This window comes from Siphateles boraxobius, unplaced genomic scaffold, assembly GCF_051911475.1.
Source record: "Siphateles boraxobius isolate OS27281-9 unplaced genomic scaffold, OSU_SipBor_1 43, whole genome shotgun sequence".
NCBI classification, from domain to species: Eukaryota; Metazoa; Chordata; class Actinopteri; order Cypriniformes; family Leuciscidae; genus Siphateles; species Siphateles boraxobius.
The window spans coordinates 450,253-467,100 of record NW_027509064.1 but is presented as its reverse complement, the minus strand read 5'-3'; the positions used below and the strand labels follow the sequence as shown (position 1 = coordinate 467,100).

Genomic DNA, 16,848 nt, shown 5'->3' with positions numbered 1-16,848 from the left:
CTCTGGCGTAGCTGCGATGCTTTGTCTCTAGTCCAGTAATGATGACATCTTTACTCCAAGTTTGTTGTTCCAATGCGTCAATCCTTTGTTCAAGTTCATCAATCTTTTTATCTCTCAAATTTACTGTTTCTCTTAGATTACGTATCTCCTCCATAAGGGCCAAGATGCTTTGTTGTTGAGTAGCAACCTTGCTGATCTCATCTGCCATAAACTTTAAAGATGCCTTTATTTCTTCCATCTCGGCTGCTTTTCTTGTAGCCATTGACTTTTGTGCACTGATTTGTTCTCAAAAATCCAAATATCAGAGTAGATTTGTTATACTGCTGAGAACAGTCACAATATACTTAAAAGGCCCATAGACCAATGGGCCTTTACTTCACTTACAACATAGGTCCCAATATCCAACTGTTTTTCAAAAATAGTCCACAATACTGATCACCGTGTATTACCTCATTAACTCTGATGCAATATTTCCAGTGGATTATGTCAAATCCTGGTGATTTAAAATGGATTTGGGTTGGATTATGGGGAGCCTTTCCTTTCCTCACTTCACTCGGTACGGTTGTATTTCGGGTATAATGAATACATAATGCACGTTTTGTTATCAAACATGCTTTTATTCTGTATTTTTTGCACAAATAAAACAAATCTATATAAAATGTAAGACAGCAATTTTGAGATATGAAAAATAAAAGCAAAAAAATGCTAAAATTTCCCATGCCATTGAGAAAGATCATTTTGTTACACAAAAACATGTGCATACAAATTTCTGTTGGAAAAGTCACATTCTTGACTAAAACTTGTGAATAACTTGTAGCAAAACATATAAAATAATTTGTACTTGCTGAAAGCTTTTATGTAGAACAATGTTAAACGTTCATCAATCAATGCAGTTTTTTTTTCAGCAGAACTTGGTCATAATGCATTGTCTCAATCTAAGTCATGAGTTTGTTTTTAAATGTTGTAATTTTGGGGAAAACTTGCAAACATCCAGTTCCAAGAAGAGCTTCTGAAAGGCCTCAGAAGTGTGCCTCAATTATTTCGGGTAGGTGAGGTTTAGTGCATACGTGAGTCCAAGAAGAAGGAGCACAAGCTCTTGCCAGATTTTCCAAGCCATGCCATGACTTGCATCCCCTCCAAGATGATGCTGAAATCCTTCTGATAATCCCTCTTGCAGATGGCAATTTTCATTATGTGCTGCAGGATATCTCCATTGTCACACTGTAAAACAAACATTAAAGAAGTAGTTTTATCTTGTCTGTCTCATTAAAAGTCTTTCCATAATTATAAAGTTGATTTGTGTACGGTTGTAAAAATTTCTTATAACAGCTTAAAATGCATAGGCGTCGATTTCTGCAGATTTCGTCATGAGTCATTTTGTACCCACCACTTTTTGAAACATTGAGGCGCCACGGATGTACCTAATACAAATAAATAAAACATATCCAGCTAACTAGCCGAGAATTAATATTATTCGCTATTAAATAAGAAATCTAGCGCTAAAATGTGTTGTTTTTGAACTCAAGCTGTGCGCTCGTTGCCGCGGCAATCAGTGTCATGGATACAGTGTTCTCTTGTGGTTAGCACATTCTTGATTCGGACGTGCGCTTCAATCTATCGCTGTTGTGGAGACTCTCTATTCATTCCACTGAAACCACAAAATAAAATGCACACAAACGTGTCCCTGCTTGATATAGACTGTAAACACTGATGAACATATTCAGTTTTGATGAGAGAAAAAAAAACTATACCTACCAAAATATTTGTTTTACTGTTTATTCTTGTGATTTATATATGCAATATGTGTGTTATTCCAACTGTTTAGACGTTATGATGACAAATGTAGCAGTTACACATAATCAAATAAAAAACAAATGGTAGAATAAGCAGTGCTTTTACTGTCTACTAGCATTTTTCTGTTACAAGAATTTGTTTACTGTATGTTGAGCATGCGCACTTCGATCCTGTATTCTTCAACATGTACGTCAAAAAGCACAAATCTGCTGTGCATTTGGACGTATGTTATGCCAGTAATCATCTCCGTTAGGTATCAGACACGGACCAATTAAAATCGAGATTCGAAATTACTGGACATTTGCAATATTAAGCGCAGCTTACGTCATTAGGCTACACCACCCCAGATAGCAATGAGTCGGCGGACCGCCGGCGGCGCTCCGGAGGCAGTAGAAGCGTCAGAATGGCGTAATCGCAAACACGTTTGACGGCGCACCGCCGGCGGCAGGCGCTTTTTAAAAGCGGCAGCCGCCTTCCTACCGCCTTCGTTCCGCGGCCGGCCCGCAGGCCAGCCGCCGTTATACCGAAGGCAGACCTTCCGCGGCCCGTCGGAGGCAAACGCTATTTTCGAGCGAGCTGTCCCGCCGCTTATTGCACTTATATATATTTTTAATATTTATAGCATTCAGTTTATCAAGAATAATGATTGATCAAACCAGACAAATTTCCATTTGGCATTTTAATTCCACATTTCAAAGTACAATAACCGTCATTAAAACAAGATGTCAGATCACTGAAATATAACAGAAAAATACAAATACATATATACATATACATACACACACACACACACACACACACACACACACACACACACACACACACACACACACACACACACACACTAACATGCAGGTTTCCAATTAAATTTTGGTTAAAAAAAAAACACTTGTAAAAAAACACAATTTTAACAATTACAATACTTGCTAATAATATAGGGGGTCAGCTCTGGCATGAAAAGAATTACCAGTAAACAAGTAATGAGGATATTTGGTACCAAAGAAAGTGAAGGATACCAAATAATTTGAGGTATAACATCATATTTACAAGTGATTTCTAACAATAGGATAAGTGGTAATAATTTAGAGTAAAGCTCTGGAGTAGAATATACCATTATAACTGCAATGCTGACCTGTGGCACAAGTATTTACAAGCTATATTTAACAATAGAATAACAGTTAAGCACTGTGACGGAATGAAGTAGAATATTTGGTACCAGGTAATGTGCAATATCAAGTATCAGAGGTATGAAATAGTATTCCAAGCTATTTTTAATAGAATAACAGTTAAGCACACTGATGGAATGAAGGTAGAATTTTTGGTACTAGTTCATGTGCAATATAAAATATCAGGCACGAAATAGGATTTACAAACTATAATAGAATCGTTAAGCACTGACGGAATGAAATAAGCCAATACTGAAGTCACGGCAAGTAGAATATTTGATACCAAATAATGTGCAGATATCAAGTATTAGATGTATAATCTAGGATTTACAAGCTATATTTAAAAATAGAATAGTTAAGCACTGTAACAAGGCTTTTTTAGAGGTCTTGATGTTACTGACTGCAGGGTAAAAAAAGGGTTCCAGTTGTCAGTGATGCTGGGGTGTCAGCCTAGGTTTAAGGGGTCAGCTGTGGGTCCCTCTCAGCTGTGCGGCGCCTTTTTCCACCTTCACAGTCAGATGCTCCATTCAGGTAACGCGTAACGTTAACCTGGATCGCTTCAACAGTGGCATCCTGGGTCGCCGGGTTCTTCCGGATGGCTCCTGTAGAAAATAAAGAGCTGTCATTACATTTGAATGGCATAAGGTCATACACATCTACTTAAATATAAAAAAAATATCCAACTTACTTTGAACAATGGTCTTCAGGAAAAGGTCTCTAAAACATGCTTTATCCCCTACACCAGCCCAGGTTGTATTGATGGAAAGGTGATTAGAGAAGATACTCTGAAGCATTCGCCACACGGTTGTCTTTAGGTCCCTCCCACATGCGATTTCCAAAAACCGAAGCTGAAAATACAAAAAAACAAAAGTGTAACAAATTACATTTCTCTGAAGCTTCTCATAAATTTAAAATGTAACAGGCTGTGGATTCAGACTGTAGAATATGCAGTGTACAATCTTAATTTTACTTTTTAGAAGAAAAAAAAATGACTGTTTTTTTTTTTTTTACTATGGCGTTATAAACGAAATCAGCACACTTACAAATTGTTCCTGGAGCTCTTTATCCTGCCTCATACTGTTGTCAAGTAACGCCGAATCTTCCTGGGTGTCTAGGGGGAGTAACAGATCCCCTGGCAGGGATAACTCTCCAACAGACACATTGGCACTGAAAATGTTGCAGCATAGTGTCCATTTTGTTGTCCATGCTACGCACAACATCACCAAACTCTCCAAGACGTTGCAGCATTGGGGTCTGATCTGCACCTGCAGGGGTTCCCAGAATAAAAGAATAAAGTAGTCAGTCCTGGTCCCTCAATTACTAAACTATGACAGTTATATCTAGGTCCACTACATGTACAGGTGACCCCAGTGGGAATTAAACCAACAACCAACGCCTGCGTTGTTTGCAAGTTGTACCTGATTGCCCAGTGCGAGCAAACGTCTTCAACATTGTCCCAACTTGCTTAACCTGCTCTCGAAGTGAGCCGCTGTTATCTGAAGCTACAAAATGAAAGGCATATGGTAATTTTGGACCTACATCACACACAAAAAAAGTTAAATTTAAGAAAGTGTGCATGTTCTCACCTGCTGGTGCATTGCTTTCCCTCAGGGCTTGTTTTTCCATTCTGGAGTCTCTGGAAATCTACATAAAAAAAAAAATACAACTAAAGGCACTATTTTCAATACTGTTAAAACACTGGACACTAAGACATAGGCCTAGAATATACCTTCATAGCAGAAAACTTCATGCTGTACACGAGGTGCCAGGGGGGTCCAAGGGCCAATAACTGAGCGATGACTTTCTCCTATTGTTTAATCAGGCACCCAAGGAAGTTTTCAAATGGGAAGCATGAGATGTTATCAAGGACACCATACTGTTTGGCATCTTGTCTGAGGTGCACCAAACCAATCCATGCATGTTGTATGTCACATGTTCTATTCCATAAAGCTTGCTGCAGTGATCAAAGAGAACCAATATTAACCACTGTTGCTACATTGTGAACTGAACTAGCAGCATACTTGTTCAGACAAACAAAATAATTTACACAACTTATATACATTATTATGTTATGTTTTGTTAGAAAAAAACACAAGTTATACGTAGTCTTTCTAGATGTAAAGCTTTGGCTAACTACTGTAAGTAGCGAATTACATTTCTACATGTAACATTACTAGCAACATTGCTTAACCTCAGTGTGTACTGTAACAATGGCAAAACAGCATGTGTTAGCTAACGTTAGCTACTGGACTAGCAGCATACTGCAAGAACAAAGATTACTAACTTAGATATTTTAAAAAGATAAACTAAAAACAATGTAAACATAATACTGCGTTACACAAAAAGGAAACATATACTTACTTAAACTATGGTAGTCGATAACTTTGCTAGCTAGCAAACTGTAGGCTGTAGTAACTTCGGCAATCTTCTTCTTCTCTTGATTAATGGCGGATTATAAGTTGTAACCAACTTTTAGGTGCATACCGCCACCTACCGTACAGGAGTTTGTAACACCGTGCTATTTAAGTGTTCTAATCTAACTGCGGCAAACTGATGCAATGTGCTCTAGTCATATTGTTAGGAGAGGGGCCAGACTCAGTGGCTCCAGTGCATCATCGAGCCACCGTTTTAGCCCCGCCCAAAAAATCCTGAACACAGCAATGGTGCAAAACTGTACGGTCTAACTCCACAATTCAGTACTTCACAGTTCACAGTCTTTGTAATGTGTTTTAGTAATACATTTTTAACATTTATATGTTATGTGTTTAGATTTTTTTTAATTGCCTTTAAAAAAATAATCTGCTAAATTGTTCATACCATTAATTAAATATCTATTTTAAAACCTAATAAGAAAGATATTTCTTGCCAAGTAAGTTTTATTGCCAAATTATTTTTGGTTTATTGGTGCATGTCTCAAATGTGCATCAATCAAAGAAATGTAAATAATTTGTACCTGCATAAAATAATTAAATATATTTTACTGTATAATCTTCAGAGTTTCAAAGTAATTTAAATGTCATTTCCTAAACCTTATCATGGAATCAAGAGTCAAGAATCTGTTATAGCCTAAACCCTAATGGCTTTGGAGCAAAAAAAAAAAAAAAATAGCCATGGCTGGTCGATTTTGAGAGTAGAAATCCTTGTATTTCAAAGCGGCTTGCCGCCAGCCGGCCGCGGTCCATTAGACGGAGGCAACCGCCAGAGAAAATGAAGCAGTCGGCTCGCCAGCTATTCGCCGGCGGCATCTCGCAAAAAATGGGAGTGACGAATTCGGCGGCAAACGTTTCATCCCCGCCAGCGAGACGCACCTATAGCCGACAGCTTAGGGCCGGCGGCAAAAAGAAGCCGTGCGGATATTTTTTGCTATCTGGGACAGCTAGCCTACATGCCTAATCCTCCCCGCCAAATTCAAAGTCAAAATGACAGCACCGGCCATGATCACGGAGTTAAGAAAATTTTCCAAGCTCGATTTTAATTCAAAATCTGAGTTAATAGCAAGAGGGAGGTTTACGCCAGCCTTAGATGGACTAGCAAAAGGGCCCAAAAATTGTCCGATCGTTTCAAACAGACTGGTATGAAAGAATTAGAAAAGATGTGATCGACGTCTTCACGAGGAAAGAGCGGCGGATGGATTTTGTGTACCAATAATCTACCGATTGGTGAGTCAAAAACTATTTTGGGCTTAATATTGAATTGATAAATGTGGTTGAATTAATGCAAGCCATTTGCCTTCATATTCAATTGAGCAGTGTGTGATTTTACTTTTGCTGACTGACAAACATAATTGGCCACTGTGCAACAATTAAGGATTAAGAATGGTTGCATTCTGATGCTGGAGTGGACATAACTACCGATGTGTGCCTGTGCCGCGCTTGTGTTTGCGCGTGCGTCTGTATGTGTGTGCGCGTGCGAGAGAGAGACAGAGAGAGAGAGAGAGAGAGAGAGAGAGAGAGAGAGAGAGAGAGAGAGAGAGAGAGAGAGAGAGAACTCGATATACATCCTGATTTGTACATTTCTTGATATGCTGCGCTTGTGCGTAACGTTTACTGTTAATTACGTATTATTATCCTAAACAATAAATCAGGTAATCTGGCTTTCAACTCAGTGCCTAGCCTCTTTAAGACATCACCGCACGTCACTGACAAGTTTGTACCCAGCACTTCTGAAAATGCACTTCCAAATGCGTCTCTGTCCCCACCACATTTCAAACCAAACTGACACCCGTGTTAAAATGCTAAGACAACTACAAGTAAACCATTATAGTTTATTTTCTTTGTAATCACTGAAACATAAAAATATTATGTTTCAGTGGACCACAAAGACAAAGACTTTCACAATAACATAAGTTAAGTTCCCTTTCGTTGTCACTCCGAGTTATGTTGGATGACGACGAATGGGGTTTCGCTTAGAACACCTATCGACTTCGAGTATTACAAAACGAGCCAATGGCAAAGAAATGCCATGGGTCTGCGGAATTTGCATAAACTATCTCCGCCTTACCTCGTGGGTATAAAAGGAGGAAGCCGGCAACATGCAGATATGTTTTCATTTCGGAGCCAAGAATATTTCTTCACTCCACAGTCATCCCTGACTTCGCTCTACGAGACGAGCTTCTCTCTCCGGGGTTGGTGTGACGGTGATCTGCAGCGAGCTCACAGTGCCTGCTGATCTGTGCAGTGATCTGCCAGTGTGTGTGTGTCTCCCTGTGCGCTTCAACATCGCGGAGTTTTTTCTCCTCTCATAAAAGAGCGCGCACGTCTTTTTAAAGACGGCTCGCCCGTGCATTTCTGGTTGCAGCGGACTGGTATCGGACTCTGATGAGCACGAGTGCTGTCTAGTTTGTTTGGGCTTTGATCATGCTTGAACAGCGCTCGTGGATGACTCATGTTCTCCCTGGGAACGTGATCATCGCGTCATATATAGGTCGAGACTCGGTGAACTCGCAAGAGGGAGAGTCCCCTCATCCACCACCCGATCTTCGGCTGGTGGCCAGGGTGACCTGAGGGTGTTGGTCTGGAACAAGGCACTGACTCTGTGTCCACGCCCCAGCCCCCCCTCTTTAATGACGGTGCCCGCTAGCGAACTGATGATTCCACGAGTCTACCCTCGGGTGGCCCGTGTGTTTTCATTTGAAGCTACAGAGGATGATGCTGTGTCTGTAGCAGCATCACTAGGTGGGCTTGATTCTTTTGGAAACGATGGAAAGCTCTGATCCCTCAGTCTGCCCACCGCCGAAGGCGCCCTCCCACGGTTCCAACCCCGCCCGTTCACCACGGCCTGGCTCTGGAAGACCGTAGGCCCTCTCCAGCCCCGCCCCCCGCTAAACGCCGGGTTAAGCGGCACTTTTGAGATGGGCTGCTCAGAGATGAGACTCAGTTCTTTCCAGGAGTTGGTAGAAGGGCCACACCTTTCCCCGGTGGAGGGCTGGGGAAGAATCCTTATTCAGAAAGAGCTGACTCTCTCGTCTCTGAGCATACAGAGTTCTCGGACGACACAGAGCGCCGCGCACAAGCCGTGCTCTCCTCGTCCCCCTCTGTCCCAGAGGCGGTTGACACGACGTGCCGTCCACGGACTGCTTCGCCCCTGTCCCCCTCTGTCGCCAGACCCCTGACAGAGCAGGCCCCCGTGGAACGCTGGTCCTTCCCTGGCCTCCTCTGTCAGGGTGCGGTTATGACCTTACCCCCACACCGGGCCGCTATGCCGTCCACGTCTGGGCCGGTCATTCCGCTTCGCTGCACCACCGGGGGGGCGTCTGTGGTTCTTGACGCCACTAGCACAGTTGGGAGCCTGCCTAGAGCTTCCCTATCTGCTCCGCTGGGTCACTCGGCCATGCGATTCAGTTCGCACGGTCTCCTCCCCGCTTCAGGGGAGTCCGCTCCACTTTAGTCGATGGCTATGCCCCTATCATGAGAGCGGAGGTTGCTACCCTACTGGCGAAGGGTGCGATTGAGACTGTCCCTCCAGCCGAAATGAGGTCCGGGAATTACAGGCCCTACCTCATTGTCCCGGAGAAGTCTGGTGGGTTACGGCCAATCCTGGACTTACGCATCTGATCCGCTCCCTTCACAGGCTGCCGTTCAAGATGCTCCTGGCCAAACGCATTTCTGGATGTGCGCGGCAACAGGATTGGTTTGCAGCAATCGACCTGAAGGACGCCTACTTTTATGTCTCCGTTCTCCTTCGACTCAGACCGTACCTACGGTTTGGTGTCAGGGCGCGCGCATATCAGTACGCTGTTCTCCCATTCGGGCTAGCCCTGTCTCCTCGCGCCTTCACAAGGTTGTTGAGGCAGCCCTTGTTCCTCCATGGGAACACGGGGTTCGCATCCTGAACTATCTCGGTGACTGGCTGTCTGAAGCTCACTCCTGAGACCAGGTTGCGAATACAGGGACCCGGTGCTCCGGCACCAAGCTCGTCTGGGCCTTCGGGTCAAATGGGAAAGGAGTAAACTTTGCCCCGTGCAGAGGAGCTCTTTTCTCGGTATGGACTTGGTCGCCTTCTCCACTCAGCCATTGCTGACTTGCCTGAGACTATCAAGCGCAAGAGTGCGTTCCACTAAAGTTTTTTCAGAGGCTCCTGGGGCATAGGGCATCTGCAGCCGCGGTACGCCGCTCAGATTGCTTAATATGAGACCGCTTCAGCTTTGGCTTCGCGGCCGAGTCCCGAGGTGGGCATGGCAACACGGCACCCTCCGAGTACCAGTTACTCCGACCTGCCGTCAGTACTCACCCCGTGGTCGAACCTCAGTTTTCTACGGGTCCGAGTGCCCCTGGAACGAGCTTCCCGGCATGTTGTTGTCTCAACAGATGCCTCCACGGGCTGGGGCGCCATGTGCAATGGACATAATGTCACACTCTTATGTTGAGCAGAAATGCTCCTGAAAAATTCAGTGAGATTTATCACACCCAGGTGTTGAGCAGAAATGCTCCTGAAGTTCTGTGAATTTCTTCACACTTAGGTGTTGAGCAAGGTTGCTCCTGAAGCTCAGTGATTCTCGCATGTAGTGTTGAGCAGTATGGCATGTCTATTGCCTCGAGTTGCTGGCAGTACGCCTTGCCCTGCACCGCTTCCGGGCGTTGCTCAAGGGTCAACACGTACTAGTCCGATCAGACAATACCGCCACAGTAGCGTACATCAACCGTCAAGGTGGTCTACGCTCGCGCCGTATGTCGCAACTCGCCCGCCACCTCCTCTTATGGAGTCAGAAGCATCTGAGGTCGCTTCAAGCCATTTTCATTCCCGTCCTGAACTGTGCAGCCGACGAGCTCTCACAGCTTCAGCCCCTCCCTGGAGAATGGCGACTCCATCCCCAGTCGGTTCAGCTGATTTGGGACCAGTTCGGGGACGCACAGATAGATCTGTTTGCCTCTCACAACTCGACCGATTGCGACCTGTATTATTCCCTGACCGAGGGCACGCTCGGCACGGATGCACTGGCGCACAGCTGCCTGCGGGGCCTCAATTATGCGTTCCCCCAGTGAGCCTACTTGCGCAGGTTTTGCGCAAAGTCAAGGAGGTCGAGGAGCAGGTCCTTCTGGTTGCGCCCTACTGGCCCACCCAGACCTGGTTCTCCGAACTCATACCCCTCGCGACAGCACCTCCTTGGCCCATTCCTCTGAGGAAGGACCTTCTTTCTCAGGGACGGGGCACCCTGTGGCACCCTCGTCCCGATCTATGGAGCCTCCGAATGTGGCTCCTGGGCGGGACCAGGCAGGTTTGAGTACCCAACCACCTGCGGTGGTGGCTACCATCACTTCCACTACAGCGTCGTCCTCGAGACACGTCTACGCGTTGAAGTGGAACCTCTTCGTCAGCTGGTGCTCTTCTCGCCGAGAAGACCCCCGGAGATGCTCGGTCGGTGTCTTGCTTTCCTTCCTTCAAGAAGGGTTGGAGCGAAGGCTGTCTCCCTCCAACCTCAAAGTCTATGTTGCCGCTATTGCCGCACTCCATGACTTGGTAGAAGGTAAGTCCTTGGGGAAGCACGACCTGATCATCAGGTTCCTGAGAGGAGCGAGGAGACTGAATCCTCCTCGCCCTCCTCTCGTTCCCTCTTGGGACCTCGCGGTGGTTCTAACTGCCCTGCAGAGTGCTCCCTTTGAGCCTTTGCAATCAGTGGAGCTTAAGCTCCTGTCGATGAAGACAGCGCTCCTGGTTGCATTGGCCTCTATCAAGAGGGTAGGGGACCTGCACGCATTCTCTGTTGACGAAGTGTGCCTGGAGTTCGGGTCGGCTTACTCTCACGTGATCCTGAGACCCCGGCCTGGATATGTGCCCAAAGTTCCTACCACTCCCTTCCGGGACCAGGTGGTGAACCTGCAAGCGCTGCAAGCGCAATGCAAACATTGCTTTGGCATACCAGCAGCAAGGTCGACCGTGCCCCCTTGGTGTGACTGCCCACTCCACCCGGAGTGTGGCGTCCTCTTGGGCTCTAGCGCATGGCGCCTCGCTAACAGACATCTGCAGAGCTGCAGGCTGGACGACACCTAACACATTCGCCAGATTCTACAATCTTGAGTTGAGCCAGTGTCCTCTCATGTACTCGCTTCAACCAGCTAGTACTGGACCCGCTCAGGTGTCTTCGCTTGCTCGCCATTCCACTCCACGGACTGGATACGTGCGATAGTCTCCTCAGGTGAGCTTCTCCGAGAGCCCTGAGTTCCTCCAGCACTCCTGACGTCGGCGCCAGTGTCTATTGCCTGCGCGTCGGCTAGGTGCCTCCCGTGTGCATGGTCCCTCCTCTGAGCGACCCCCACATGTGTATTTCCACTGTAAGCCTCTCTGAGCATGTGTCTTTCCCTTGGCAAGCCACCTTGCCAGCCCTGGGGTTGAAATACCACCTGCGGCTGGACACCCCAGTGTTCTCCATATGCATCCTTCGGGTCATATGTGTATTCTCTAAATTACATTTGGTGACACTATTGGGGGGGGGTGGGGGGGGGGGTATTAAATTATATTTAATTAATATATTAAAAAATATTTAACACAAAATAGATTTTTGTCAGCCACTATATGAAAAAAGGTAACACTTTATTTCGATTGTCCACTATAGACATTCTACTAACTGTAAGTAACTACATGTCAACTGACTCAGAGTATTAGTAGACTGCTAGGTTAGGGTTAATAGATTAAGTTATCATTTACAGTTACCTATAGTCAGTAGAACGGCTAAAGTGGACCATCAAAATAAAGTGTTACCTTTTTTCATATAGTGGCTGACAAAGATCTATTTGTGTTACATATTTTCACATTAGCTTTATATAATTTAATTGGAAAAAAGATTATTGTTTAAGTTGCATTTCTATTTCTATAAATAAAAACAATGTACAAATACATTTCTCAAAACACCATAAATATATAGAATAATTCTAGTCACTTACATTTAGGGATGGGTATTGGCAAGGGCCTCACGATACGATACATATCACATTATATTGATAACTCAGCAGACAAAAAACATATATTCCAATTTATTTGCAAAGGTATGCATTGTACAGTCACTGAACAGTGAACACACTGAAATGTGCATATCATTACTAAAATGTAGATGCCACAAATTATATAAAAATAAAGTGCATCAAGTAAACAAAATGTATAAAACTGAAATAGTATGTTCTACGTTGTAACTTGTAAAAAAAAGTGCATTAAGTAAATGTACATAAACTACAGGTCCTGAGTAACTTTAGGCCCATCTGAAGTGAACACTGAACAAACAACAAGGATAAAACAATAGCAGGCCTACTTTCACTTCAAATTTTTGTTCAGGAACAGAATTTCATCAAGATGTTCTGGGCTAAGTGCACTCCTCTGTGCTGTGATTATATCCCCTGCGGTAGAGAACACTCTCTCTGAGGAGACACTCGTGCCCGGGATACACAGGTATCTTGTTGCAAGGTGGGACAAGAGTGGATACTCACTCTGGTGTTGCTTCCACCAATCCAGTGGATTAGCTCCAGCAAGTGGCATGGGAGCTGCCTCCTTGCATCTTGTCATCTCCTCCTCTGCTTGGTCATGTGTGGTTTTTTGGTGTGAGGGTCTCACTGCACCACCATATGTTTGTCCAAGTAGGTCAGCTAGAGTGAAAGAATCCCTTGGTCTTTTGGATGGGCCTGCGGAGATGTCCTCTTGCACAGTAAGGTCCTCTACATTTGGCATTGGCACTATATCCGCATCAGTCTCTCTCTGCTGAAAAACAGCAAAACAACATCAAATTAGATTTTGATTCTATGGGAATTAGTGAATCAGTAAATAGTCCCAAATACAAACAGTGACAATTCTCCTCCATTTAAGCTCTCATGTATAAATATTTGATGTAATATAAATACTAATATTTAAAGTTTAAAATGCATAAATACAGGCAAATTGTATTTAAAAAATGTAATAATTTTTTTTTTAATTAACTCCAATTGGTTATATTGATTGTTTCTAAGTGAAAATGTGAATAGATTTTCAAAATTGTTCAAATTTTTACTATCGACAAAGCAGGTTAATGTTTATTGGCAAAGCTTACCTGGATCCTTGCAGCTTCTGCAATGACTCTCACATAGATGTCCTGCCGTTTGTCCTCAGAAAGGAAGGGCAAAGCCTTAAACCTTGGATCAATAGCTGTGGCCATGTAAAGAATCTCCTTCTGCTCATCATCCAAGTACCTCTTACTGAAATCCAGGCATATGGCAGATTTTATTACTTTTGCCATGGTGGAATCACTGGGGCTCTCTTGTAGGTCATGGATTAGCTGAGCATGGAGTGGTGCCACAACTGATATTGTTGGGGTGCTCTCCACTGACATCACAAGTGTAGCTTATTTTTATATAATTTTTGTGGCATCTACATTTTAGTGATGATATGCACATTTCAGTGTGTTCAGTGTTCAGTGACTGTACAATGCATACCTTTGCAAATAAATTGGAATATACGTTTTTTGTCTGCTGAGTTATCAATATAATGTGATACACATACCTGAATACGTCAGGTGGTACATAGCAAGTTGTATATTCAGCTCAATTATCTATTTATTTTTACATTTTGGATGTAAAAAAAAAATGTATTGCAATATGTATCGTATCGGTTCGTATCGTGATATATCGAGCCCGTTCTCATCCTTTGGCGGCATATGTGACGCCATATGACAAAACGGCGAAATACTACGCACATGGCACCCTTTAGCGTGAATATAACACGCGAACCCAAGGCGTCATAAAGTTGACTGGCATCCTTTAGCGTGAATATGAGACGCAGACCCTACCCCACACCAAAACCTACCCATCACAGTGCGTGTTATATTGACGACAAAGGGTGCCATGTGCGTAGTATTTCGCCGTTTTGTCATATGGCGTCACATATGACGCCAAAGGATGAGAATGCGTTAGATATATCTTATCGTGACCCATGTATCGTGATATGTATCGTATCGTGAGGCCCTTGCCAATACCCCGCCCTAAATGTAAGTGACTAGAATTATTCTATATATTTATGGTTCCATGCTGGTGGAATGACCTACCCACCCTCGTCCCGAATGCAGAATCCCTGACAGCATTCAAAAGACAACTGAAAACTCATCTCTTCCGTGAGCACTTAACATAGAAAAAAACAAAAAAAACAACCTTTTTCTTGACATCTTCGCTTGTCTGGTTTATGCTACTCTGAGCAATGTTTGAACTTTGTATTCTGAGCACTTCTTGCGTTGTTTTTGCCTCTCCATGATGACTCGCTTGGTTTAATCCTCAAATGTAAGTCGCTTTGGATAAAAGCGTCTGCTAAATGACTAAATGTAAATGTAAATGTACTTTCATGGGTTTCAAAGCGTTGACAATTTCTTCAGCAGAGGTTATGTCTGCCTCACTGAGGGTGCAGACTTCCTTCTCAGTCTTCCTCACTTCACCTGAGAGGAGGGCTGCACAGATGGCTGGCTGCTGCTCCAGAAATCGCAGAAGCATGTCAAAAGCACTATTCCATCTAGTAACCACGTCAATCATCAGTTTATGTTCGGGTAGCTGTAGTAGCTTTTGTTTTTGCCGTAGTACATGGCTGGCTGTAGTGCTACGTCTAAAAAAGCTGGCTATGCGTCTCACTCTTCCCAACAAGCGTGCGACTGTTGGGAGCTTTAGTGCGCGCTGTGAAGCTAAATTGATGGTGTGCGCGAAACATTTTACATGTGGCATACCGGCCAGCTGCGCTGCTATGGTCATGTTTGACGCGTTGTCTGTTACAATGGCTGGGTCCTTTTCTTTTATGTCCCATTCCTCCATTGCAATTTTCAGTAACTCTGCAATGTTACTGCCAGTATGGCTCTCATGCATTACTCGTCTCTGCAAAACATGTGAAACGAGCTCCCACTCCTCTGAAATGTGGTGTGACGTAATCGTTACATACGACTCGGTCGCTCTAGAGGTCCACGCATCGCACGTCAGGGCGACTCTCTCTGCAGATGCAAGCGATGTTTTTACACTTATCTTTACCTCTTCATATATCCCGGGAACTGTTACGTCCGTTATGTGTCTGCGAGTCGGGATCACATAGCGGGGCTCCATAGTGTTCACCAAATGCCTGAAGCCGGGGTTTTCTACTACACTATATGGCCGCAAATCTTTACAAATGAAATACACCACCGACGCAGTTATATTCTTTGAACGAGCTGAGGTAGACGGCAGCTTGTTGGTGGTATCCAGAGTAGTTTGCCTTAAATCAACAGGTTTCTGTTGAGGTTGCAGTCCTGCTATTTCAACTGCATGATGTCTTGTTAGGTGAAAACGTAAGTTGGTTGTGTTTCCTGAAAATTTTATTGTAGCCTGGCAAAGTTTACAAATGGCATTGTTTTTATCCAGTTCATTACTGCCCGACTTACTTTTAAAACCAAAGTGCTTCCACACGTCGGCTTTAAAAGCTGCCGGCGTTTTTAATTTTTCCGTCATTTTCTAACTCCCGCTAACTTTTGAGACCGGTGTCTGTGCACGTGCGAGAGAGAGGCCGGTGTCTGAGCGCGCACGCGCGCGAGAGAGGCCGGTGTCTGAGGGCGCGAGAGAGACCTGTGCGCAAGAGAGACGCTATTATTTATTCTGCGGATATTTTTTTTAAATATCGATACTAGAGGTTGAAATATCGATACACTATCGTGAAAAAAAATATCGCGATAGTTAGCTGTATCGATATTTTTGCACAGCCCTACTTACATTGTACTCTTGGATGAGGTAATCTTCTTTTTCGCCCAGATAACAGATCAAGCAACGGAGGACAACGTCTCTCATCATGTCGATGTTTTTATCGAGATTCTGATGTGACAAAAGTTTTTTAAATTAGCATCACCCAAAAATAATGAAAAAATATTCATATGCAGCTTACCTGCAGCATGGGATCAATAGCTAGCTCCGTAGTGTCCGCCGTTTTGAGCCATTCCTTTGCACATTGCTTGATTTTTTCCCCCATCGGACTTCAGTAAAGGGCTGCGGACCTTTCCCACCATCTTTTCCGACATGAAGAATACACTTTACGAGTGTTAATCGAGCTTGATCGCCGCTAGAGGGATCTCCCAGTCACGTGACCCCTAGCCATTTTGACGGAATACATCCGTCAGCTACTCAGTGGCAATGGATCTATTATTAGGGACAAAGAGTATAGAAGTTGTTCTTCTATACTCTTTGTTAGGGGTGGGCTACCCCTAATAATAGATCCACTGCCGTGGGTAATATATATTATTAGTATATTATTATACTAATAATATAATTACATAAAAACGTTTTGACATTGGGCTACAGTGTGTTAAGCCCAATTTATACTTCTGCGTTGAACTTACGCCGTAGCTACGCCGTAGGCTGTGCGTAGCGCGCGTACCCTCCGGCGTACCCTGACGTGCACCTCTCCAAAAATGTAACAACGCGTCTATTCTACGCGGACG

General features: G+C 44.1%; 1 protein-coding gene and 1 long non-coding RNA gene across 2 annotated transcripts; both read right to left on the bottom strand.

Annotated features, from left to right (window-relative positions):
• Nucleotides 1–732: 732 nt before the first annotated feature.
• Nucleotides 733–16,466, bottom strand: LOC143708823 (uncharacterized). Its single transcript, XM_077200148.1, has 3 exons — nt 16,296–16,466; nt 16,127–16,225; nt 733–1,221 (listed from the first exon to the last, which is right to left on the bottom strand). The coding sequence occupies exons 1-3, from the start codon at nt 16,377–16,379 to the stop codon at nt 1,057–1,059; spliced, it is 348 nt and encodes a 115-aa protein (XP_077056263.1). The 5' UTR covers nt 16,380–16,466; the 3' UTR covers nt 733–1,056.
• On the bottom strand, nt 4,032–4,829 carry LOC143708822 (uncharacterized). The gene is made up of 3 exons (XR_013193662.1): nt 4,547–4,829; nt 4,379–4,462; nt 4,032–4,225 (listed from the first exon to the last, which is right to left on the bottom strand). It is a non-coding gene; the product is annotated as an uncharacterized LOC143708822 (long non-coding RNA).
• Nucleotides 16,467–16,848: the final 382 nt, after the last annotated feature.